Source organism: Macrosteles quadrilineatus, unplaced genomic scaffold (genome assembly GCF_028750875.1).
Source record: "Macrosteles quadrilineatus isolate MER2022 unplaced genomic scaffold, UCM_ALF_1.0 Scaffold_8__2_contigs__length_117827958, whole genome shotgun sequence".
NCBI classification, from domain to species: Eukaryota; Metazoa; Arthropoda; class Insecta; order Hemiptera; family Cicadellidae; genus Macrosteles; species Macrosteles quadrilineatus.
Window position 1 is genome coordinate 75940244 of NW_026542601.1, and position 25664 is coordinate 75965907.

The 25664-nt window shown below is 33.4% G+C and overlaps 1 protein-coding gene across 1 annotated transcript in view; it reads right to left on the reverse strand.

Annotated features, from left to right (window-relative positions):
• LOC128999579 (piwi-like protein Siwi) overlaps positions 1–25664 on the reverse strand; it is a 57807-nt gene that overhangs the window by 21181 nt on the left and 10962 nt on the right. Inside the window, exons 3-12 of the mRNA XM_054426163.1 lie at positions 24121–24244; positions 22269–22367; positions 21419–21648; positions 19871–20056; positions 19191–19361; positions 17976–18128; positions 16118–16399; positions 15219–15396; positions 12689–12809; positions 12168–12322 (exon numbers count right to left, since the gene is read on the reverse strand). Coding sequence (XP_054282138.1) covers positions 12168–12322; positions 12689–12809; positions 15219–15396; positions 16118–16399; positions 17976–18128; positions 19191–19361; positions 19871–20056; positions 21419–21648; positions 22269–22367; positions 24121–24244 — 1699 coding nt within the window. The remainder of the gene's footprint in view (positions 1–12167; positions 12323–12688; positions 12810–15218; positions 15397–16117; positions 16400–17975; positions 18129–19190; positions 19362–19870; positions 20057–21418; positions 21649–22268; positions 22368–24120; positions 24245–25664) is intronic.

A 25664-nucleotide genomic window follows, 5' to 3' on the forward strand; every position in this document is an offset into this window, starting at 1 on the left:
GAGGCAATGTTTTTAATCCCAGCGGGTAATTTATTGTAAATTTTTGGTCCCATATACTGAGGGGATAAATGAAAGATTTTAAGCCTATGTTGAACTGGTTTTATAATATTTTTGAATCTTGTGTTATGTGGATGAGATTGTTGACAGTCCATGAATGTGTCGAAATCACTTTTAACCATTAATGCCAATTTGTAAATATAAGAGCTAAAAAAAGTTAAAATTTTAAAATTAATAAATAAATCTTTACAATGTGTTCTACGGGAGACTCTGGCCATTAATCTTACAGCTCTTTTTTGGAGAATAAATATTTTTTTGGCCTGGCTTGATGAGCCCCATACAGTAATTCCATAATTCATAATCGATGAAAAATATGCGTGATATACTACTATTTGTGTTTCTAGATTAGTAGTATCCCGAATTATTGTGAGAACAAATGTTGCTGAGCGTAGTCTTTTTGATAGGTTTTTAATGTGTTTTTGCCAATTTAGTTGTGAATCAATTTCTATTCCCAAATAATTTATTGACTGTTGTGAATGAATTGTAGTTAAGTTTGTATTTACAATTATTTCTTGGTTAATATTGGATGCAGAAAACTGAATTAGTTGAGTTTTTGCCACATTCATGGACAGGCCATTTACTGCAAACCAATCCCCAAGGAGTTGAAATTCCTTAGTTATTGAGGCTTGAATGAACTCATTGTTTTGTCCTGTGCATATTAAAGCGGTATCATCTGCGTATTGAAAGGTGGACATCTTAGTAGCATTGCATAGATCATTAACATAAATAATAAATAAACAAGGGCCGAGAATGGAGCCCTGAGGAACTCCATTGGGGTTAATGTTCCACTCTGATTTATAATTTCTCTGCATTTTTTGTAAAATAAGTCTTTGTTTTCGGGTCTTTAAATATGATATGAACCATTTTAATTCAGTATTTTTTATTCCATGCATACTTAATTTTTCTATGAGTATCTCATGATTCACACAGTCAAAAGCCTTGGATAGGTCACATAGCACACCCACAGTCTTCTGCGATCCATCCAAGGCTTCCGCAATGTAGTTAATCATTTTTGTTATGGATTTTTCAGTACCGAGTTCTGGGCGGAAACCAAACTGTGAAGGATTTATTAAATTATTGCTTTCTAAATATTCTGTTAGTTGAATCTTTACAATTTTTTCAAAAATCTTTGAAAAACAAGGCAGAAGGGCGATGGGGCGGTAGTTAGAGGGATCGTTGACATCGCCCTCTTTGAACAGAGGTTTAATCTCAGCCAACTTTAGCTTATCAGGAAAAACCCCCCACTCAAGGGACTGATTCACTATTTGGCATAATGGATGTTCTATAAATTTAAAAACTCTTTTAATGACAAAAAGAGGAATTTCATCCCAACCTGAGGACTTAGTGTTACTGAGAGATGTAACAACTTTTCTTAACTCGTCAATTGAAACATTTCTAAATTTAAATGTTAATTTGGAACGTGGATGATTTTCGATTAGTAACTGAGTGGCTTTTAATTTATCTGTTGATTTGTTGGCATACTGAGAAACATTAATAAAAAAGTTATTGAATTTATTTGCTACCAATACTGCACAATTTTGTATATCCCTTTCATGTTTGAATTTAATCTCAACTGGAGTATCAGATATTTGTTTATTAAGTCCTGTTTCATTTTTCACTACTACCCAAGATGCTTTACTTTTATTCTTAGATTTTTTAATAAAATCGTCATTAGCTATCAGTTTTGCTAATGCAACTACTTTTTTAAAGACCTTTCTGTAGTTTTTATAATAGATTAAAAACTGAGGGTTACGATTCCATTTTGATTCTTGGTGCAACTTATTTTTATTTTCTGCTGAAATTTTTATTCCTGTTGTTATCCAGTTATTTTTGTTACGTTTATTCTTTGGACGATCTACTGTTTTGGGGAATGCCTCGTTGAATGAATTTAGAAAGTTTGTAAAAAATTTATTGTAATTTGTATCTACATTAAAGGTTTCAAAAGGGTTCCAAATAACATTATTTAGTGTGTTTTCAAAGGTTTGAAAATTTGTTTCTGTAAACTTCCGAGTAAGTTTTTTATTTACACCCTTAAGTCTTGGAGAGGACATTTTCTCAAATGACAAAAGTAAAACTTTGTGGTCTGATGCACCTATGTCTAAAACTAAACTGATAGTTTTTTTTGTCTGCAAGTTAGAAATAATATTGTCAATGCAAGTACTTGACATACTGGTTACCCTAGTTGGAACAAGAACGTTAGGTTTGAATCCAAAACAATCACAAATTTCTAGTAAATTATCAGTACTCACTTTATCGGTAAATAAATCTATATTTGTGTCTGACATTATAAAAACATTTTTTGACATTGCTTCCAAAGCTATTTTGTCTAATAACATTTCAAACTTTTCTAAAAATATTTTATCTATGTCCCTACCTGGAATTCTGTATACTGAAATAAAAACTGAATTCCAGTCCTTGACTTCAATAACAGATCCTTCAAAAGAACATTGTTCATTTAAAAATTTTAAGTCATTTCTAATCTTAAAACTAACATTTTTGTCAATCATTAAACATGAACCCCCCCGCCATTGATCTATTCTAGCATAGTAGTCAGCAATTACAAAACCATCTAGTTTATTTAAAACATTTATACTTTTAACATCAAGCCAATGTTCATTTATAGATATAACATTAATTTTGCAATCCATATTTCCAATAAACAGATTAAGGTCTACATATCCGGATCCGACCATCACTATTAATTACTAATAATTGGTATTCTGTATTAAACTTTGTTCATAATAGTGATGTGTCGAATCCGAATCTCAAATCCACCGAATCTTTAGGAAATATTCAGATTCGAGATTTGGTCATCTTTCGAACTTCGACCCGAATAAGAATCGGCGTTAGTCAAAACACCCGCCGATGTGACGTCGCGACGGGACGACTGTTCAAGGTCAGTTCGAGACACAGTCATCTGCCCGTGCAATTGCGTAATATTTTGAAACAGCCAACTATTTGTGGTGAACGTAAACATAAGATTTTATATGTCCTTTCAATGTTAAAACTCAAGATAAGATCTAATAATTAAATTTAAGTCTCAGATTTTTTCTTGTAATATATAATAATAAAAAAACAATTGAATATATTACACCTGTTAACAACATTACAATTTACTAAATAAAAACAATCATAATAAAAAACCATACAAAAGAATTAATATAATAGGCTTTAATATAAATTGGAATTAATATAATTCCAATTTAAATTTAGGCCATTGACCTAAATATCATGATTGTGCAATGTTGTATTTTGATGCAAATCATGGCATTAATTTGAATATGTTTGTAATTAATTCAAATTATATGTTTGATGATTCAAAGTTTCTACATGATAAAAGAGAATCTAAATTCAAACCATTCCCGAAAATACAACTGTTATCATATCATTGTCCTACTAATTAGAATCCCCCCAAGCCAGCCCTCTAGTCTAAATATAGCTTCAAGGTTGCACCCTCCCCTCCCCCCCGCGCCATCACAATTCGCTGTGGCCCGCTCGTTTCGAAGTCATTGTCCAATTCCTCCCACCCTTCTATTGTTTTGCTTTTCCAGTATTATTATTCTGACTTTTTCTTTAAACATTAAATTAAATAAATCATGGAAGTCGTAAAGGAATAATACCCCCGCCGCAGCAAACCTGCAGACTAAGCGAATTTCCATTAACCTGATTGGATTTACACTAAAATGCCTCCATAAAAATAGCACATTTATTTCCTATTTAAATAGAATTAGTTTAACGAGTACTTAGGTTTGCTGCAACAGGGAGGGTAAAAAAGATGTTTTATAAAATAATAATAGTTTAGTAAGAAATAAAAGTATTTTCCAAAATCAATCAAAATATGTTCATAAACAAGCAAACTACAACAGTTGACTTATTCTCCATAAGAATAACATGGGAATTTTAAAATTACAATTTTTTTGAATTTTCTCCGTAACAATTAGGCGCATAATAACGCTTCAATATACTAAATTATTTGTTTTTTTAAGCTCTACAAAATGGTTTAAAAAGACTTTGTGTTTTTAGGGTCAAAAATGGGAAAAACCTATTTTTACCCCATAAAACCCCCCATAAACCCCCGTTCCCATAGTCCGATCATGCTGGTTCGCGAACTCATTCAAGTTTATCCCGCCTTACACCTTCAAACCAAATTTTATCAAAATCGGACAAAAATTACTCAAGTTATCGTGCGGATGGACACATATATATATATATATATATATATCTATAAAATTAAAACATATATAACAAAGTACCCTTTTAGTAATTATTTTATTTTTCATGACGACATGTTTCGGAACTAAGTCCATTGTCAAGTCATTTTTACCATAACCTCATTCTTTAAACTAACAAAATTAAAAATATAATCATATGTAAAAATAATAAAATATGTTAACTAAATCTTAATACATTTTGGTATTAATTTTTTTCATTATACTATATGAATGTTTTTCTTTCTTTCCTTAGTTTTTCAATTTTATCGTAGATAGGTTGGTTTAATTTTGGAATCATTGTGTTGAGTATGTTGTTGGGGTCCTTTTTGTTGTGTATATAAATATTTAGCTCTTCTTTCACATTAAGTTTCTCACGTTCTTTTTCAAATTCTAAAATAGTTAGATTGTCTTTCATGTTTTTATAACTGTGGTCTGTGTTCATTATATGGTCGGCGAAGTTCGACTTCATTGATGTCTGATTTTTTGATTTCAATGCTTGTAGATGTTCCTTGAATCTTGTTTTAAAAGTTCGAGATGTTTGACCTATATAATAATTGCTACAGTCACTACAGTTTATCTTATAGATTCCTGATTTGTTGTACTTTTCGTCTTCATTATCTTCTGTGTGTTTGATTTTTTTATTGATTAATTGGAAAATATTGTTCTTAGTTCTGTAACTTACCCTTATATCCGAATTTTTAAACGTATTTCTTACTGCTTTAGTCATATATTTGTTATAAGGTATACATATATATTTCTTTTTCTCTTCATTTTCCGTTGTTTTATTTTGCTTTTGTAATTTGTTTTTCAATTTCTTCTTTATCATATTGTCTATCATTTTTGCCCTGTAGCCATTTTTCTCTGCTAAGTATTTAATGGTATTTTTCTCTTTTTTGAAATTTTCTTTATTCAAGGGAATATTAATAAGTCTGTGGATAAGTGAATGGAAAGTAGCGATTTTATGACTCCAAGGATGATTAGAATAGTATGGAATAATGATGTCTGTGGTCGTAGGTTTTCTAAATATGTTAAATGTATGTCTGTTGTTATTTTTTGAGATTGTAATATCTAGAAAATTTATTTGTTCTTTTTGAACCTCTCCTGTAAATTGTATTTTTGGAGATAGGCTATTAATATATTTTAGTAGATTATTAGCTTCATTTTCATTTCCTTTGAATAAACAAATTATATCGTCTACATATCTGTACCAGTATTGGATTTTATCTTTAAATGGGTTACAATCATTCATTATTTTGGTAGTTTCCATTTCTTTCATGAATATATCTGCCATTATTCCAGATAGAGGGGAACCCATTGGTACACCATCTTCTTGCAAATAGAAAGAGGAATTGTAGCTGAAATAGTTTTGTTTCAGTGTCAATTGTGTAAGCTGAATAATATCTTCAATTTCTTTTTTGTTTAATATATTTTTCCCAATTAGTTCTTTTCTTAGAATATTTAATGTTTCCTTTGTTGGGATATTTGTGTACATGTTACAAACATCAAATGAGATCAGTAAAGAGTTCTCTGGAATGTCTATATCTTTTATTCTTTCAATGAAATCATAAGTATTTTTAACATTATACCCATTATCCATATTGATACTATTTTTTATTTTGTTGTACAAAAATTTTGATAGTTTATAGGAAGGAGCATTTTGAAAATTTACTACAGGTCGGATAGGTATATTAGTTTTGTGCGTTTTTGGTTGTCCTCTTAGTATTGGGGCTTTTGAGTTATTTGATTTTAGCATGTTTTGTTCTAGTTTCTACTATATGTTAGTCTACTATATATGTTAGTTCTAGTTTTAGCTACTTTCCATTCACTTATCCACAGACTTATTAATATTCCCTTGAATAAAGAAAATTTCAAAAAAGAGAAAAATACCATTAAATACTTAGCAGAGAAAAATGGCTACAGGGCAAAAATGATAGACAATATGATAAAGAAGAAATTGAAAAACAAATTACAAAAGCAAAATAAAACAACGGAAAATGAAGAGAAAAAGAAATATATATGTATACCTTATAACAAATATATGACTAAAGCAGTAAGAAATACGTTTAAAAATTCGGATATAAGGGTAAGTTACAGAACTAAGAACAATATTTTCCAATTAATCAATAAAAAAATCAAACACACAGAAGATAATGAAGACGAAAAGTACAACAAATCAGGAATCTATAAGATAAACTGTAGTGACTGTAGCAATTATTATATAGGTCAAACATCTCGAACTTTTAAAACAAGATTCAAGGAACATCTACAAGCATTGAAATCAAAAAATCAGACATCAATGAAGTCGAACTTCGCCGACCATATAATGAACACAGACCACAGTTATAAAAACATGAAAGACAATCTAACTATTTTAGAATTTGAAAAAGAACGTGAGAAACTTAATGTGAAAGAAGAGCTAAATATTTATATACACAACAAAAAGGACCCCAACAACATACTCAACACAATGATTCCAAAATTAAACCAACCTATCTACGATAAAATTGAAAAACTAAGGAAAGAAAGAAAAACATTCATATAGTATAATGAAAAAAATTAATACCAAAATGTATTAAGATTTAGTTAACATATTTTATTATTTTTACATATGATTATATTTTTAATTTTGTTAGTTTAAAGAATGAGGTTATGGTAAAAATGACTTGACAATGGACTTAGTTCCGAAACATGTCGTCATGAAAAATAAAATAATTACTAAAAGGGTACTTTGTTATATATGTTTTAATTTTATTATATTAGTAGCCCTAAAAATGCAAGAAAATAATATATATCTATATATAGATATATAAAAATTTGAACGAATGGTGTTTTTGGCCTCTGGGGACATCAAAATGAAAAAGTAAATCGGTCCCGGGCTTAGGTCTTACCATGAGACCTACGGTAATAGCTACTTCCCTATAGGGAAATTCGCTAAAAGTGATAAAACTTTAATGAACTAAACTACTGACTCAACGACTTTGGTTTAGGGACTGCTGATGGGTTTTTTTATTGCCCCATTACCCTAGTAATAAATTATGAAAATCCTAAACAAACATCTGATAAACCTTTTTATGTGCTCCTAACAACACAGAGAATTGAAAGTAACTAATTGTTAGAGTCTGTACCGAACTGAAAATGTACTGAGGAAAATACTGTACCGTACCCGACTTTAACGGTGCAACGCAGACCCCTAATTTTTGACTCTTCTTTCTTGTCTCGTTATCATACAGAGTGAATGCAATTTGAGCATCATATAGAAAACGGGTGGTGAGTCGAGGGTCAGGAACGCTTGACCTTGAGAATGCCTGAGCCTTGCTGGAGTGGAGACAATGGTTTATGGTTTGTTTACATCCTACTACCCTCTTTTATTTACTTCGATGACTTAAACGCGATGCCAGTCTATTATATTCTTTGGTCGGTGCTGGTATTACCGCAGATTATGATAATTTTCTCAAATTGTAAAGTTCATCAATATTTCTGGTACTTTAATTTAATGTTGATTGATCCATTTTAAAAGGAATTTGTTAATGTTTTACAATACTTTTGAGTGTCATGCCATGAAAAATAATTCAGTTTTTACATTAGACTCTTGACCATGGCCCCCACATTTAATTGTGGGCCCTGTTACCAGGATCTGGCTCGGGCCCCCCTACCAACCGGGGGGTCGGGGGGTATGGAAGGGAAAATGTTGAAAATGTCATGTATTTTAGTGAGTTTTTAAGGCTATCTAGGTATTAAATTTGTGAGTGGTAAATGGCACTTTTGCAGCCTTTTTTAAGGAAGAAAAGAGTTCTTCAATGAGTTTTATAAGACTTAAAATTACAGGAATTCAGCAATTAAAACTATTATATCAATACACAAAAGCTCCATGCCTATTAATATTTTGTCCTTTTTATTTCCCTGTAAGAGGGTTTGGCTATCTTAACTGCTATAATTGTACTTTGTAATATGGAGTAGGAAAAAACTTACGTAAATTGAGTTTAACAGCTTACACCAATGAAATCATATTTTATTCAGTGACAATTTTCATCAAGAATTTTAACAATACTACATTTTTTGGGAGTGGATGCCTGAGCTGCCGAACTTGCGCCGAGTAGTCACGGAGAAAAACAAATGTGCACGAGTAATGCCGAGAATGACCGATGCTATCCGATCCATGCTTTAGTACAGTATTATACCGAGCAAATTGGGAAGAAAACTTAGGTCAAAATTATTAGGCCTACAATCTTTCATATTTTTTAAACTCCAAAAGTAAAGAATTTTTAAGTTTGTGTCAAATAACCTAGATTGCAATAATTATTAATTGAAATATTCCATACATAAAAGTGCAACCGGGACCAAATGTTGATAAAACGGGACAAATAAGCGTCCCGAGAGGATTTGTCGGGATGGACCAGTCCCCCTAAAACGGGACGTCTGGTCACCTTAGCTATGGTACATAGTACATGTCAATTTTTCAATGCTTTACAAATTGTATTTTAACTTATAACTATAAGGATTCATTCTTGAAACTATCAGTTCAATTATAAAACCAAACTTTGTTTATTATGGGGGGAATGAGGTAGGAGTGGCTAGGCGCCTGGCGGGAGGAAGGGGTAGAGGGAGTTTGTGGAGCCGGCCACTGGGGCCCGAGCTGGCTGTTCTGCTGTTGTATAGTACATACGCACCTACGCACCTATAGAATTTAAATATAAACTTCCTTAGAATCAAGAATTAATACATTTTAAATTATTTAACTTTGTTTTTTGTAAAATATTTAAATATTATTTTTTTATCTTCAATTTAAGGATCTGCTGTAAAGTGATCTTCAATGGGGAAAAAAATAAAAAAAACAAATGGGTAGGCCCGGGCCCCCTGAGGGCCCGGGCCCTGTGACTAGAGTTGCGCCAGCCCCACCCTTGTGGGGGCCATGCTCTTGACCAAAGAGGATGTTTTGAACGGTTTAAGTTCCATCATTGTATATTGTTCCTACTTTTGTTTGTTTGAGTTGTTATTGACTATTAATTGCTAAATATTTTTCCTTAATTAGATAACTATCCCTTGCACAAATTAAATAAAGAATTCATTAAGGACTTAGGATTTGTTAATTTTGTGTTTTTTTCAAGTTTTCGTTTGTTAATTTTAATTTGTCTCCCCAGCTTGTAAACCCAGCTATTAAATTTCAATTTTTAAAAATTATGTTTTTGGCATTATTTAATTTTCTACACCTTGATTATTTACATAATTTAAATTGGCAAGATTGGTATTATTGGTATACTTGACATTTCATTGAGTGAACGTAGCCTAAACTATAATATTTTTCTTAATCACGCACAAAAAGATTCGATTAAAAAAAAAAATCAAAAAGATTCGAGATTTGATTATTTTAAGATTTGGATTCGGATTCGAGATTCAAAATTTCCGGATTTGACCATCACTAGTTCATAATATAACAAAGTGGTGGTTGTGAAACTACCTAAATATCGTGAACCAAGTATTCAAGTAAATTGTGTAGTTATTACAAATACATACAAATTTGAATGAATAGTCTTTTTGGCATATAGGGACATCAAAATGAATACTTTAATAATTTTCATTGAAATGGCGACCATAAAAAGTAGCTAGGCCCTATTTCAAGCCAAGTAGTTCTCTTGGAGTAGGCCGTGTAAAATGCCTTCTAGTCCATAAAACGTATATAAAGTAAAATAACCAAAATATACATAATTCTGAGCAATGCACAGACAAAACTCTAATTTTATATCTATAGATGCACCATTAATACAGACTTATAAATTAATATTTTACTAATTTATAAGAGACAAATAAACAGTTTGTACTTATTTGCCTCTTCAGTCATACTTCAAGTCGGCCGATTTGCATGGGACGAACATTAAAAATTTTGTTTTGTCATAACCTAGAATACATTATTTTCAGATATAACAAATTGATTATATTTTCAATTAATCATTATATTTAAGCTTTTAAGTGGAGTATTCAGTGAAGCGTGATTAATGGGATTTACTCCAAGGGTCGGGAGGGTCCGTCAAAGGTTCGGTCTTGCCATTGTCCTGCTATACCCTCTGGTCAGGTAGTCTGCCTCAAATTAACATGAGACTGCCTTTAGTGGCAGTGACCAGGATCCGAAACCACGACATCGCTGCCTTGGGCCCGAAGTCCGCGACGCAACCGACTGAGCCACCGTCTCACATAATTCACCTACACTCTGTCAATAACAAGATCTAACAAATCTAATAGCAATAATTTACACTAAGTCCTAACAAATTCACTGTTAGCCTCTAGTCAGCAATCAACAAGTAACATGCCAGCTTGAAATCATGTTAAACTTAAACCATACACCATAACCATTTAGGCCCGATTTCACCAAACTTTTAAACCGCCGTTAAGCCTTGCTCTAACTGCAGTTAGCTCTTAACTGACGAAATCGGATTTCACCACTCGCCGTTAGCGCTAGTTTAGACTAAACCGTCGTTAGATAATTAACTGCCCAATTTTGACCGGTTAACTTCTTTAATCTTTCGTTAAGTAAATATCAGCTGGCTTTAAGTTTAAAGTTTATATGGAAAGGCGAAATGGTAGAAGAGAATACGGTACGAATTAGCTTTTGAAAGTAAGTGATGGCAATGAAGTGGCCTATGTTGTTCGCCTAACTAGGTGGATAAGAGAAAGGGTTAATGATTTTAATAACAAAGATGAAATTGATTTTATTATTAGATATGAACTATCAAAACGTTCAGCATTTTTCTTTGGGAAATGAATACAAACCACTGTAGTGGTTTGTGTTTAGGCTATCCCACATAGTGGATTGCTTTAGGTTATCCCACAACGCTTTTAGTTAAGGTGTATATCTGTGATCAGCGACCGCATTGAACTGATTGGCGATCAAGAGCCGTACTCTTTTATCTTGTCTAAAAAGAGTGTCCCGGCTCTTCTACCAACATTATCAAATTTATTATTTCATTGTTCGAAAAAAATAGAAGGTCCCTTTCCTTCTCCCGGCTTTGGGTAACCCTAACCCAACGTTCAAACAAATGTTTTGCGTTCGGTCAGACGTAAGTAAACCAAAATCTAAACCTAAATTGCCATTATTGTGCTAGTATTTTATAGAAAATAATTATTTTGGTGTTATCTACATTGTGTCTCGTTCTTGTAATTCTTTTGACTCCAGTTTTTTTCACTACTTCAAATGTTCCAAACTGGTTAGTGAACAAACAGAATATTGAACATGCCTCACTGTAAAAAGTTGGATTGATGAGTCTTCACTCGACCGCAAAACTCAACCAATTTGTTCCTCGAATATGTTTGATCAACATTGCTTTGCCTTTATTTACTTATGTTAATTGTTTTGGTATTTATTCTTGCTTTCTGTTGTTATTTTACCCAGAATCTATTGTATTCCTGTAAGCTTGCTGTCTCCAGTTTTGTTTTCACTACCTCATAAACACTGATTTATTTTCTAGGTTATGTTTACTTGCTCCCGTAACAATCCGGTATTATGACAGTTCAGTGCCACTGCCACCTGGATTTTACTCTAAACTCTCGTTTATAAAACTAGCATTAGTTTTGACGCGTTTTCGTTGGTGAAACCAGATTTCCTTAACTGTGGTTTAAATCGACGGTTAGTTTAAACCGAAGTTTAATTAAACCATCGTTAGCGAGAATTTGGTGAAATCGGGCCTTAGTGAGTCTGTGGCGTCGCGGACTTCGGGCAGCGATGTCGTGGGTTCGGATCCTGGTCACTGCCAATAAAATTTATCAGTACAGTTCACCTTTGCACTGTACCGGCTCACTCCTTGCTTTGCTGTAACGTTCCACGCACGGGCGCTTAGTCTATGTGGACGGGCAAATGCAAGGTTAAAAGAGGCCGCCAACCTCTAACAAAAATTATTACTTCACACTTACCAGCTCGATCAACCAGGGACTTTTTCTTAATGGCAGAATATCTGTCGGCCTTGTTTGATGTTAAAATGACAAAAATTAACTGAGGAGACATATTAGAAATGCAATTGTCAATTGCGTTTACATATGTCTGTGTTCTATCATCAGGAATTTCACATCTGAAAAAAATACAAACACTTGTAAGGGGTTGGTTTATACGGACCAAATATTTTTTTTTATAATGAAATTTGTTAAGCATTTTTGTATTAAGCATATTTATTTTTTTGTTTGAATATTAAATGTTTTTAAAAAGGAAAAAGACTGGTATTATATTGAGATATTCTCGAAGACTTATCAGGAGTCACTCATTTCTCACATGAATGGTTTTTGCTTGGGTTTCTTTTGTTTTAGGCTTATATTTTTTTACATTCCTTACCTATAGCTTAATTTTTATATTTTAACTTATTGATTTGTATTTTACCATATACTAATATTCTCAATTGGATATTTTTCTGTAATTGTAAGTGTGTGTTTTTGTAACTTACGGGTCCGGATTGCTGATGGTAAACTTCATGCCTCGAGCCGCTTGTTTGAGAATATCAACAAACGCGTATGCATCATTGGCTGTTCGTGATGGGAAAATAATTGTCCACCGACTTAAACCACCTGCAATCAGACACAAATTGAAAGTAGGGTGATAAGCAGTGACAAGGTCTTGAGTGGCAAATATAAGTACATTAGGCAATGTTTAGTGACGTTTCCAGATTACTAGAAGGTACCCGACCTCAGCAAATCTGCAAATTAAGCCAATATCCAAATACATTGAACGGATTGTGAGGTACCAAATTTTAAGGGGGGTAAAAAAACGTATTGATAGTCAACAAACACCATAACTTACCCGATTTTTATCCACAACATCCTAATCCTAGGCCTATGTGTTGGCCATAGCTTGGGCTATGGGCCAAAGAACGTAGGCCTACTTTTAATAACAGTGAAGTACACCAACACACCCACAACGATATATTTCTTCATAATAGCACTTCGTTTCACATAATAAAGTTAAAACGACCGATTTTACGAATATTTAACGCCGATTACAACATCACTTAACCCCAAACTAGTGTTTATTTGTTGACCAACGACAGACGACAACTAGACCGGCTCAACAGGTGAATTTCCGATCAGCTGTTGGCTAGTTCTCAAACTCACCACCAGAGCGATTAAGCCTCGACCGAGGAAATCATGATTTGAGCCGGACAAGAATTATTCGCTATTGACCGCCGACTAGCTCACACACGACTTACGAATACGACCCTACGATTCGATTACGAAGGTTAGCTAACACACCAGTTAGGCTCCTTTTTACGTTTTACGTTATTTTTGTTTTATCTTTATTATACGCATACTTAACTTATTTTACATTTTCTTGTTCTTAAATAACCGATTCGAATTATCTAAATTTAATATCGTAACTTGAGTCTTGACCCGCCAGTTCCTGCCTGCCAGTGACTAGCGGTGGCGACCGTTTATTTTATTTTACTTAACTAGTTTCAAAATTACGATTTCTCCATTCGCTTAACGAGTAATTGTTACTTCTATTATTTTAACCGATTCGACGTTTTAATACCCCGAGACTTGTCGTCTAAGTTCTAAACCCCGTCTTTGGCGGGTGAAAGAATCAAGTCTTGGGAGCAGGCTGAGTTGAATAATCAGCTACTAAAATTAATACTAAATTTATTTTAAATCATATCACGATAAATTATCCGTTCAGTTATATTAATTAGGCCTCGACGACTCTGTAGGAATTGTTTTACCTTACATTTGATTTTATATTCTTTACCCACGTCTTCAGAAATTAGTTTAAAGTTTAATACGAGTATTTTACATCACATTGGCTTAAGATTGGATACTCGTCGGTCCTACAGAGTCATTCTAAAAGTTAGGCAAAATTCTCCAAAACACGTTTACGAAGGCTGGGATGATATAGCTCCAACTGGGCGTCTGCAGGATTTCCTGAGCGCTTCTAGAGCTCTGAGCCTTCTATTAAATTTTAAATAAATTGATCAGTCAAAGCCGTGACAACTTCGTATCGACCCCTGGATTTTTCTCGGCTCCTTCTGAGCACTCCGGGGAAGAAATTTGAGTGTGGCCGGTTCTAGGGTAGGCCTAGCCTGACTTAGGTGAATAGTTTATTCCCCCCCTAGAATTTTGCGTCACAGGATATTTATCAAAATATGTCCATAAACGTAAGCAGATTCATTCTCTATTTAAATAACATTAGGTTTAACGAGTCTTTAGGTTTGCTGCCAAACAGGGAAGTTAATAGAGTGGATTTTGATAGCTTGATAGCAGTATTCTCAATGATACAGATTGAACAGGAGACCAGTAGGCCGGATTTGGTAAAAGGCAGAACCGTTGGAAAGCTATTTAAATTGGTGAATAGATATCATTAGTGAACAAGAGACAGATTAGGTTGTTTAAGTTTTAAACACAAATGCCACCACTATAACACAGTACAAGAAAAGAAATAATCCCAACTCACCAGGGATTAACATTTTATAAGTAAAAACTAACACCTTCAGGAAATGATTTTTTATGCGTTTACAAAAAAGATTAAGTCCGATAATAATAGTGAAAATTTTAAGAGCATTTTTAAAGAATTCATTATAAACAAACCAATTTATTCTTTAGATTAGTTTTCCATCTTTATTAGCAACATAACTAAAAGTATGTATGATGACAATTAATTATTATTAAGGTTTGAATACTGATGTATTTTTACTTAAATGATTGACACTGGGTGCATGAAAAACTTTTGATTTTATTAGCAGCTCCAGAAACTAATTTAACCTTTAAACAGAACCATGCTGGTAAAACCCAGAAATTTCCAATCACCGTTTGAGAAATATTAATGTCTGGATACATCTTCCTTACTATGAGTGAAGTGGTACTGCTGGTTTAATATATAGACCAAGAGGTAACAAAGAACATCACAACAGGGTTTTTAATATTTACAAAATTCACCGCTTATTATTCACATCCAGGATGAGAAGGTAATTTAAGTGTATTACATACCAGGTGGCATTGAAAACATGGGATTGGACCGCAGATGTCTGGTCCAATCACACTCCTCTCCAGAAGGGACGGTCATATTATTACCCAGGACTATTCCTTCTGCAGGCAAAACCCGGCCTGGGATCTCTACAAGCTGGTTGGCCAGTTTAAGGTTCCATTCCCGGAACTCCTTTTGCACCTGAAACAATTTTACATTATTATTGAAGAGTAAGAAATTTAAAAAAAAATTGTTTAACAAGAATTTATTTATTGGTGTGGTAAAATATTAAAAAATAACTGTCAGTATAGTACAGCAACTATATGTTGGTACAGCAAGTGGATGGTGGTATGAAGTGTGAAAAGTTCTCATTTGTACAACTTTTAAATCATAAAATCCTTAATTGTTGGAGAATTTACCATTGAACACTAAACTGTTAAAAGATCAGTTCAAATAACAAGATCTGAGGAACCAAAATTTAGCTTTAAGCATATTAGGGTAGTACAACAAAATTGTAAGGAATGAGCAAGAACTGTTATAATTCAAAATTCAAGCAATTACCCAATTTAAGTTACAACAGAGACTGGACATAGTTCTACTGAATAAACAGAAGATAACCAAATATATGGGGGTTTTTATGTTCCATCAACTTCTAAACAAAAATCTAAGAATTCCATCACAAAACAAAAACATAAGATGAAGGCTAATTTTGTTGAAAAACATTTAGTTGACCTTAAAGAATATGGGTGTATTTTAAAGAATACACCTGTATACCTAATAATCTGGAAATTTAAAACTAAAATTGTGAATCCAGCAAAGTGTTTTTTCACTGTTGGTAGTAGAATTAACATTTGAGTTTCATATAGCGATTTAGGTAATTTACACACAGTTTTATGTGAATTATTTTGAAATGACTTCTTACCCGCTCCTCTCCACTCAGCCGCCTGTTCATTACGAGAAGACGGTCAATCCTTTCCTTAGGACCGATGCGCGTATGTTGTGACATTACTTTCATTAATTGAAAGTTGGACCTCATATTGTCCGTTAGCCCTGTCATCCGACACAGCTCGGGTATCAGCAACACAACGGAGGGGTCTCCCCCAGCACCGGCGCCCTTCAGCTCCGCGGCTCGTCTGTCTCTTCCCTTGTTTTTGGAGACAAGAAGCGGTTGGTTTTGTGGGCTTCTTATCTGGATATTATATCTCTGAAAGAAATTACAAGTATTTTTCTTTCAAAAATGTTATTATACAAATTGATGTATGTAACAAATTGATTTGCTCGTGGCTACTATGACATTTTAGTATTGTATGGTTGGACTCTAATAATATTACTTTAATAACATTTGAGAAGTTTTGTTAAGTGTAAGCAGTGTGAGGAATGTTTTATTACTATAAAAAGTCAAAACAAGTAACTATTTTATAAAAATGAATATTTCTTTTATTTTATGATTTATTTTATTTTAGGATAAGTTGAACTCTAATCCTAACTGATATCACTATGTTTCCTAATTGTAGGCATTTTTAATAAGTTAGGCGTGATTAATAAAATGTTATGCTGATGTTTTTTAATAAAAGATTGTAAATATTCTTGCCTATTATCATTATTTTTGTATTTAAACAGTCATCTAACAATGTTACAAAATCAGATAAAAATTTTGAACGTGCATTTCCCGTTGTGTATGAGAAGGGAAATCCCGTCTCGATCTCGTCTCAAAATTTTATGAGAAATAAAAAATCTCGTCTCGTTTTGTCTCGAACTAAAAATCCAATCTCGTCCATCCCTAGTAGACAGCATTTTGTTTCTATTATTTAAGGGTAAATTTAATAATGAGTGCTTACTGTTTAGTTATAAAACTGGAGGGCGAGTTATTGTTTATGATCATCGTTTTATTTGGTTAAACAAGGATTCAAATTACTGAAATAACAAGAAACTTGTTAACAAAACACAACCACTACAGTGCACCTGACAGAAAGGTAGTAAATTGGGGAGCAAGCTGGTATAGTGGTAGAGTGTGGGGTTTCAGAGCCCTAAGTCCCAGGTTTAAATCCTGCCAATCACTAATGGAGTACCATTGAACCATGTAAACATTTACATACATTATTACATTATCATCTTATTACATTATTTATATATGATTAAATACAGATTCCATTGGGATAGTGTCACGCTCCTCTAGGACTAGCCTGAAGTTGTGTGTAAAACAGTTCTGGGATAAAACCTAGTAGCCTATCCTAGGAGGAGAAGGTGCAAAAACAGTCAGTTTAATCTATAGTAGTTTGTAGAATCTAACCTTTGAACTCTATTGTCACACGAGCTTATAGTGGCACTTTTCTCAGTCTGCTAACTGTGACATATTCTATTGGCAAAGGCATTAAATACAGACTTGTCAAGTTGAAATACATAAAGGCATAAAATGGAATCGCTTAAAAATAAATACATTGATAAATTAAGCAAAAAATATTCCTGCGTCAGAGTTTTATCAAGTTACAAGTTCTCACACACCAAGGGCACAGTTTTGTATTACATATTGATGTTTTAATAATAACATTTTAACAATCTAAATTTAAAACTTTCAGAAACTATTTATTATACGGACAATTCCCTTTAAATTAATTTCTTAGAATTGATTATTAGTGGGGTTATATAGCCTACGAGTAGTTATCCACACATATAGCGTATCTACAGCTAGCTGTCTACTGTACTTGAAACAAGTTTGTATCTGAATGGCACAATAGATGGATTCACACATATTACGTTTTACAAAATTAAAAATAACTTACTTCTTTGTAGTAATTCATGTAGGATACTTGAGTTCCGCTTTTGTCAAAAGTTGAAACAGGGCTTTGTGCCCAATCCACGTCTGTTATTACATATGTCTTGTTGTTGTAATCAGTTAGGACAACTGTACCCACAACCGCTTTAGTAAACTCAGACTGAAAACAAACAAGAACAATAAGCAACTAATAATCTAAAATACTAAAACTTTTAATGTAAATTAAACCTATTATGCATTGCAACTAACTACTATATTTTATCAAAGCTTGCTGTGAAACAAAATCGTATAACAATGTTAATGATTGTACAGACTGTCCCAAAAGTCCCGGACCGGTTTAATATTTTCTAAACGACAACAGATAAATCTATAAGATTTTACACATCAACACCACACTTAAAAATCTACTTTTTTAAGGAACTATCAATTTTCTGTCATATCATGGGGACGTCCCGCAAGGAGTCAGAAGGAAATCTTAAATAGAAGCATAGGTTGACATGCACATCAAATTGAAGACCTTTACTAGTAGATTACAATGCCGTAAATTCAAGCTCAAAAGAACTCCTGAGTAAAAAATGGCAGCCGTTCAAAGATTTCTTGAACCTGCCATTTTGAATCTTTGAACGACTGCCATTTTTTACTCAGGCGTTCTTTTGAGCTTGAATTTACAGCATTGTAATCTACTAGTGAAGACCTTTAATTTGATGTACATATCGACCTAAGCTTACGTTAACAATTTTTTTCCGATTCCTAGGGCTGTGCCCCCAAATGCAAATTAAATTAATCTTTGAACCACTGTCATTCTTGACTTGGTTGTCCGTTTGAGTTCAAATTTGCGGCATTATATTCTGCTAGTAAAGACCTTTAATTTGATGAACATGTCAACCTATGCTTCTATTTAAGATTTCCTTCTGACTCCTTGCGGGACGTCCCCATGATGTTACAGGAAATTGACATTTCTTTAAAAAAGTAGATTTTTAGGTGTGGTGTTGATGTACCAAATCTTATTGATTTATCTGTTGTCGTTTAGAAAATATTAAACCGGTCCGGGACTTTTGGGACAGTCTGTATACGTGAATAAAAACTACTTTTAGGAATCCTGGCACTAATTTATACAAATAGATTTTTCAATTATTTTGAGAAACATAAAATAACTTTCTGCAAACAAAATAATGATATTTTTATCAGGGGCACTGTATAAAAGACATGTAGGCCTACTCACTTTGAAATCCCGAGGATTTTCTCGGGCGATGGAGTTCAGCAGATCCCAGCATGTATCAGTTCTCATAACCTTGTGTGTGATTTCTGCGCACATCAAAACCTCTCGTTCATGCTGCCTTATAGTGGTCTTGTAACCCGGCCACAGCTCAAGGTAATACTCTGGTATATCAACCTGAAATCAACATTATATTTAAATACTGAATTAAATGCAATTTTTAGTTTTTCATGCTTTTTTTCGAGATATGTAATATAACACCGTAGCAAACACACGAGAAGACAAGAAAAAGCTTTATTGTACACAACACCTGAACAAATAAGTTACAAAAGTAATTCCCAAGCTGGTCAACGGTCACTATCTAGGTTCTTCCATAAACAGGGATCTTAATATAATAGGGCAAATTAATCATCACATTAACGGCTATTTATATATGATTAGGCGTTTTTAAGGACTTGTGATAGGCCTACATACTGTAACTACGGCATGTTGGATTAACCCTGATTTTCAATTATGCGTGGCCCCCCCATTACCCGGGATAGTCGAGGTTCTACTGTAATTGATTAAAATAAGACAAGACGTAGAAGAATGAAAATGTAGGTATCACATTGTGGTGAGCTTTTATATAACAGATTACAAACTGTATATGATACGAACCAGAACATTACTTGAAGAATGCAACATACCTTGGCTTTGGGGTCATAGTAGTCCCGCTGAATGAGCTGAAGATCTAGAAGTTTTAAACACTTCCTCGTCAATATATTGAAAAATTGCAAATAGTGACTGTCACCACTGACCAAGTCACCAACTAGTCTTATTACGATTTGCACTTGAGAACCATCACTCTCTCGTTCAGAGAAAAACTCCACCTCCTGCCGACAAAAGATTGAAGACATACAGCTTTGGGCTCCGTACAAAAGGTACAAGGCCATAAGGTGTCTGTTCCATAATAAAAATACAAATTCTACATTTCAAGCATTATTAAGACTAGTTTATTTTTTAACATTGATCCAAGAGAAAATTTTTTAATGCCTCATCTTAAAATAACCCCGCCGCAGCAAACCTGCAGACTAAGCAAATTTCCATTTGCCTGATTGGATTTACACTAAATTGTCTCCTTAAAAATATCACATTTATTCCCTATTTAAATAGAATCAGTTTAACACATACTTAGGTTTGCTGCAACAGGAAGGGTAAAAGTGTTTTATTTATGTAAAATGTTAATAGTTATGTAAAATGCTAATAGTAGGAAAAAAACATTTTCCAAATTCGGGCAAAATATGTTAATAAACAAGCAAACTACATCAGTTTACTTATTCTCCATAAGAATAACATGAGAATTTTAAATTTACAATTTTTTGGAATTTTCTCCGTAACCATTAGGCGCATTATAACGCTTCAATATCCTAAATTATTTGTTTTGTTTTTGCAATTTCTTTCCAAACAATTTTGATCTACAAAATTGTTTGAAAAGAAATTGCAAAATTTTATGTTTTTGGGTCAAAAATGGGGAAAACCCATTTTTACCCCATAAAAGCCCTCATAAACCCCCGTTCCCATGGTCCGATCATGCTGATTCGCAAACTCGTTCGAATAAACGTAGGTTTACACGTTTGTACCAAATTCCATCATAATCGGATCATTTTTGCTTGAATTATCGCGCTAACGGACACACACACACATATATATATATATGAATTTGAACGGATGGTGTTTTTGGCCTCTAGGGACCTCAAATGAAAAAAAAAAATCGGTCCCGGGTCCAGGTCTTACCATGAGTACTACGGTAATAGCTTATTCCCTATATGGGAAATTCGCTAAAATCAAACAGAAACAGCTCCTTTAAAACAGTTGTTAAACAGATTTCACCATCACAATTATCCCTGATCATTTACTTCCAAATGGGTCCTGCTAGTTTGTTACTACTGAATAGTATTGTAAAATTGGTTCTCAGTAGGCCTAGTCATTATCAAGGTCCAAGAATTGGTAGATTCCAAAATATACTAATGCAAATTTTTTTATTAAATAAAACTTCTTCATCAGCATTGTATGTGTTATTAAATTTACGGACAATCGACAATTAATTGATGTAATCAGCACCCAACGTGTTAACCAGACATAATTGTAGAGTGACAAAATAAATCCCTAAGAGTTTGACTTTGAAACCATTTTGATAATATTATTATAGAAAATTTATACAAGTTTATAAATAGCATAGCGAAAGCAATACTTACATCTCCGACTTTTATCAAATTGCCAATCCTATGACTAGCGTACATGACAGTACCATCAAATATGTACTGTCCTCCGATGTTCTGGTTTTGTACCCTCAATAATTTCTTGCGTTCAAACGAGGCATCGATTTCTGGCTTAAAATCCACACGGTACTGGTAGAGGCACCAGTCTGGTTTGTTAACCAAACTGAAGTAGTTGGCCTGCAATCTGACAGGCTGTCCACTAGTTCCTAAAACCAGACAAAACTTTGTATCACAAGGGAACCAGGTACAGAAAAATATCATACCATCTACAAATTTTAAAAAACCCAATTTCATTTAAAAAAAAAAAATCTTCATAATTTGGATGTTTATAGCTTGACTTCACATAACATTAAACTTGTTTTAAGATAGGTGTTGTTTTGAAAAGGGATTTTAAATTATGTTAGCGCTCCAAAGTAACATTTCTAAATAGGCTGAACTCTTAAAAAGCACTTTAACTTACAGGACATTCAATACCCACGAAAAACATGTTTTGGGAATCTAGCTGGGAAACAGCTCCATACACTCTGTTTTTCAAGTCAAGCATGTATTGTACTTACACTCAGTACAAACTGATTGATGAGTCAAGTAGCCTTTTTGAGGACAACTACTTGCCCAATTTTCTGTACTTGATTATCCTACCACTTAGTAAATAGGCAGGGACAGAGCGTGCTTATCAGGGTAATTTACTTGGCCAAAATTGTATTTACTTGAGCAATGTTTTAACTGTTTACAACAGCAGTTTTGAAACTAGACAAGAACTTCACAATGCCTCTTTACTCGGCCTCATACTTAACACAAATTAAGCAGATTTAAATTGTATATCTACCTTTTTTGGAAGTCAGATTTTCAGGTCGAGTTACAACATTACTTGCAAATATCTGGCGCTTACCGCGCATGTTTCCCCTTCCAACGGGGGCTCCATTGCCTGTAACAACAAAATAACAGTATTTGGTTAAACAACAATAGGGATGTGTCTAATCCGAATCCCAAATACTAAGAAAAGACGAGAATAAAGTTTTTTTTTTATAGAATTGCAAGGCATATATAGGCCTACTGTGACATTGCATTACCATAAAGGCTATTTATTTTGTTATGTATAGTACTGTGACATTGCCATTTGACATTTTATGAACAGAGTATACTATCTAACAACAAATTTAAAATTAACCTACCTACAACAACCATAAATAACCAATAATGAATATTTGCTGTCCAAATAAAGGATACCGACCGGACGTTCGATTTAGGTTAATAAGTTAAAAGATGTAACCAATTTGTCTTCCGTATTTTTGCCATGTGTCAAAAGTAATTACGTAACTTCTTGAATATTAAGAACAACTATTGGAACCCTAGTTTAAGCTTCATCACGCCACATTCATTAATTTAGTAAACTATTTGAACCCTAGTTTAAGTACAAGTATAGTATTAGTACAAGTATATTTTATGTCGAACTTCTTCTCTGGTCATATGCAAACTTTCCGGAATTTCGCTTTTTCAGCCGAAAGAATTTCTAATAAATGGTTGTTATCAGTTCAATTATAAGTTAAAACAGGCCAATTATGGGCTTAGCTCACTCTTTTAGGCCCTATGTTTTTATCAAGTGGTTGTAAAATAAATTTTTCACTTTTCTGTACATCTGTGATTCCAAACCGATGTAACCACGCGATGAGACTGGTTCCCAATAACTCCATGCTGGGGTAATTGGGACCTACTTCAAAATTCTGTTTTTACACATAATACATGATAATCACCACTGCAGCCACATTTAATTATTGATTAATTATATGTGGGATTAATTATAATATTAATATTAATTATATGTGGGATAAAAAAATATGGGTCCCATTTCCCCACACCGGGGTAAATTGGGACCCATTTTTTTAAAAAATTATAAAATTAATCTATAATTTTTTATTAAATTTTAAAGCCCTAACAAACTATTGCTTAAACCATTAATGTGTCAAAAAATACATTTTGGTATGATTATTAATTCATATAATATGTAAAAAATAGCTCGAAATACTACCACGCTGAAGTTTTGCCATATGTTTAACATTCGGGAAAAAACACGGCTTAATTTTTTTTTATACATTAAACACAAGATTACAATTATCCAATAATTTGTGATGAAACCCCTTTAGAATGCCTAAACTTTAACGTATTTACAATTTTGATAAAAAAGTAAATAATACAAAATTTAAAAATTTAAAAAAATAGCTCCCAATTACCCCCGGGTCCCGATTCCCCCACTCTACCCTCCTGTTCGGTGTTTTAATAGTAGGCCTACATGTATTTAATGTTCGTTTTGTGTACCTATGCGTTTTATTTTAAACTCTGACGTGACCATGTGTGTCGAAAAATCTAGATTTTAAGCTTCAAGTTCTGGATCTGATGATGGCAATATACTTGCCGAAACGTACGTAATCCTACTGGATTAATAAAACCCACAAGGCAGTCTGCAGGTACTGTAACCTTTTATTGACCAAAAAATCCGTCCGCGAACTCAAGCGGACTCCAGCAGACGGACAAACTCATGTGTGCGTTGTCACATTTGTCAACATGGGAAGCGAATTTTAGTCCGCCTGTCTGCGTGAGCAACCTGTCTCTGTTTGCGCCGGCCTTGACAATTCTTTCTTAAATATATTTCCTGGATGAACCTGGAAATGTAGTATATTTACCATTTCCATTGCCGCCGTTACCTCCCTCGGCTAGGGTAATACTGCCTAGCCGCTGAACTAAATTCGGATCTTCCGCAGGTCTCCCTGCACCTCTGTGCGTGGCGCGCCCGGAAACAGAAGGTACCTGCAATGTATATTCATATGTACCAGTATCCATACAAATTTAGTTAACATTATCAACTGACCACATTAAGATTACTTCTAGAATTTATCTAATGATAAGTACATTTAACCCTCCATCAGACGCTAAAGCGGAGATTTCTAGGGGTAAAATTTGTTTTGATTGAATGAATTTGATTAATTGGTTGGCATTGTCCAATGGTGATGTTGTAGACATTAACAGAGGGGTCTTTAGGAATAACTGACATATTAATAATGGAATAACTGAGGCATTATTACGTAGCCCAGACAAAACCGACACTTAGCGGGAATCGTCGTATTAAACTTTAAGCGATCGATGAAGGGTTCAAAACAAGTAAATAAGATATATACTATATATTACAAAAAAACCTACCTCAATACCAACAGACCAAGGGACATTAGCCCCTCCACATCCCTACAGTATAAAACCATAACTTCACTCTGCCCTTGTTATTTTATTTGTTAATCTTGTGTGATATACTAAATGAGATCAAAAAGAAGAGCATTAACATGTTTTCTGAGCACCGGCGGGATTTTCGTTCGGTATGAGGCGGCAATAATCACAATACACACTACAATAGTTGACTGGGAAGTTGACATTGGTAAAGATTTGTTATTTTTGGAATGGGTCAAAAAAACTTCGAAGGCTTTATTGGCTGGGTGTGTACCCAACTCACCTGCTTCCAAACCACCCAATCATCCCCATTCAAATCAAATCAAAATTTTCTTTATTCATTAAGTACACATAGAGTACAGAATGGCGTCAATAAGTACTATTATAAACTATTAAGTACAAGTATATATAATACAATAATAAATTAAAATTGTAAACACTGTAAGAAATTAAATTAACTGTTACAGACAACATATGCTCAAAAAAATTCATTAAAACTGTACAAAGGTTTAACAATAATAAATTACTTCAATTTCTTTTTGAAGGACCCAAAATCAGTTATACATTTTATGTTGTCTGGTAATGAATTATAAAATTGGATGCCTGAATATGTTGGCTTCTTCTCATAAAACGTTAGCTTATGTCTATTAAAAAACAAAAATTATTCTTATTTCTAGTTTCATATCTGTGGTTTAAAACCTAGCATACAATGACTATTTTGATTTTTTTAAATCCACAGAATCAGATCATAGATTAATTGTAAACTGTCATTATTCCTAAATTTGAAAAATGTTCTCTGGCTGACTCAAACCACGTTTCATTATTATTTTTTTGCTTTTTTTTTGTAATATAAGTATCATGTTAAAATTTTCATTAGAGGTGTTACCATAAACCGACAAACCAAAAGAGACATGAGAGTGCACAAAAGCAAAATAAACTGCTTTAAGGGTTTTAATATCACAAAATTGTGATAATTTTCTAAGGATGAAAATACCTGTTGACTTTTTTT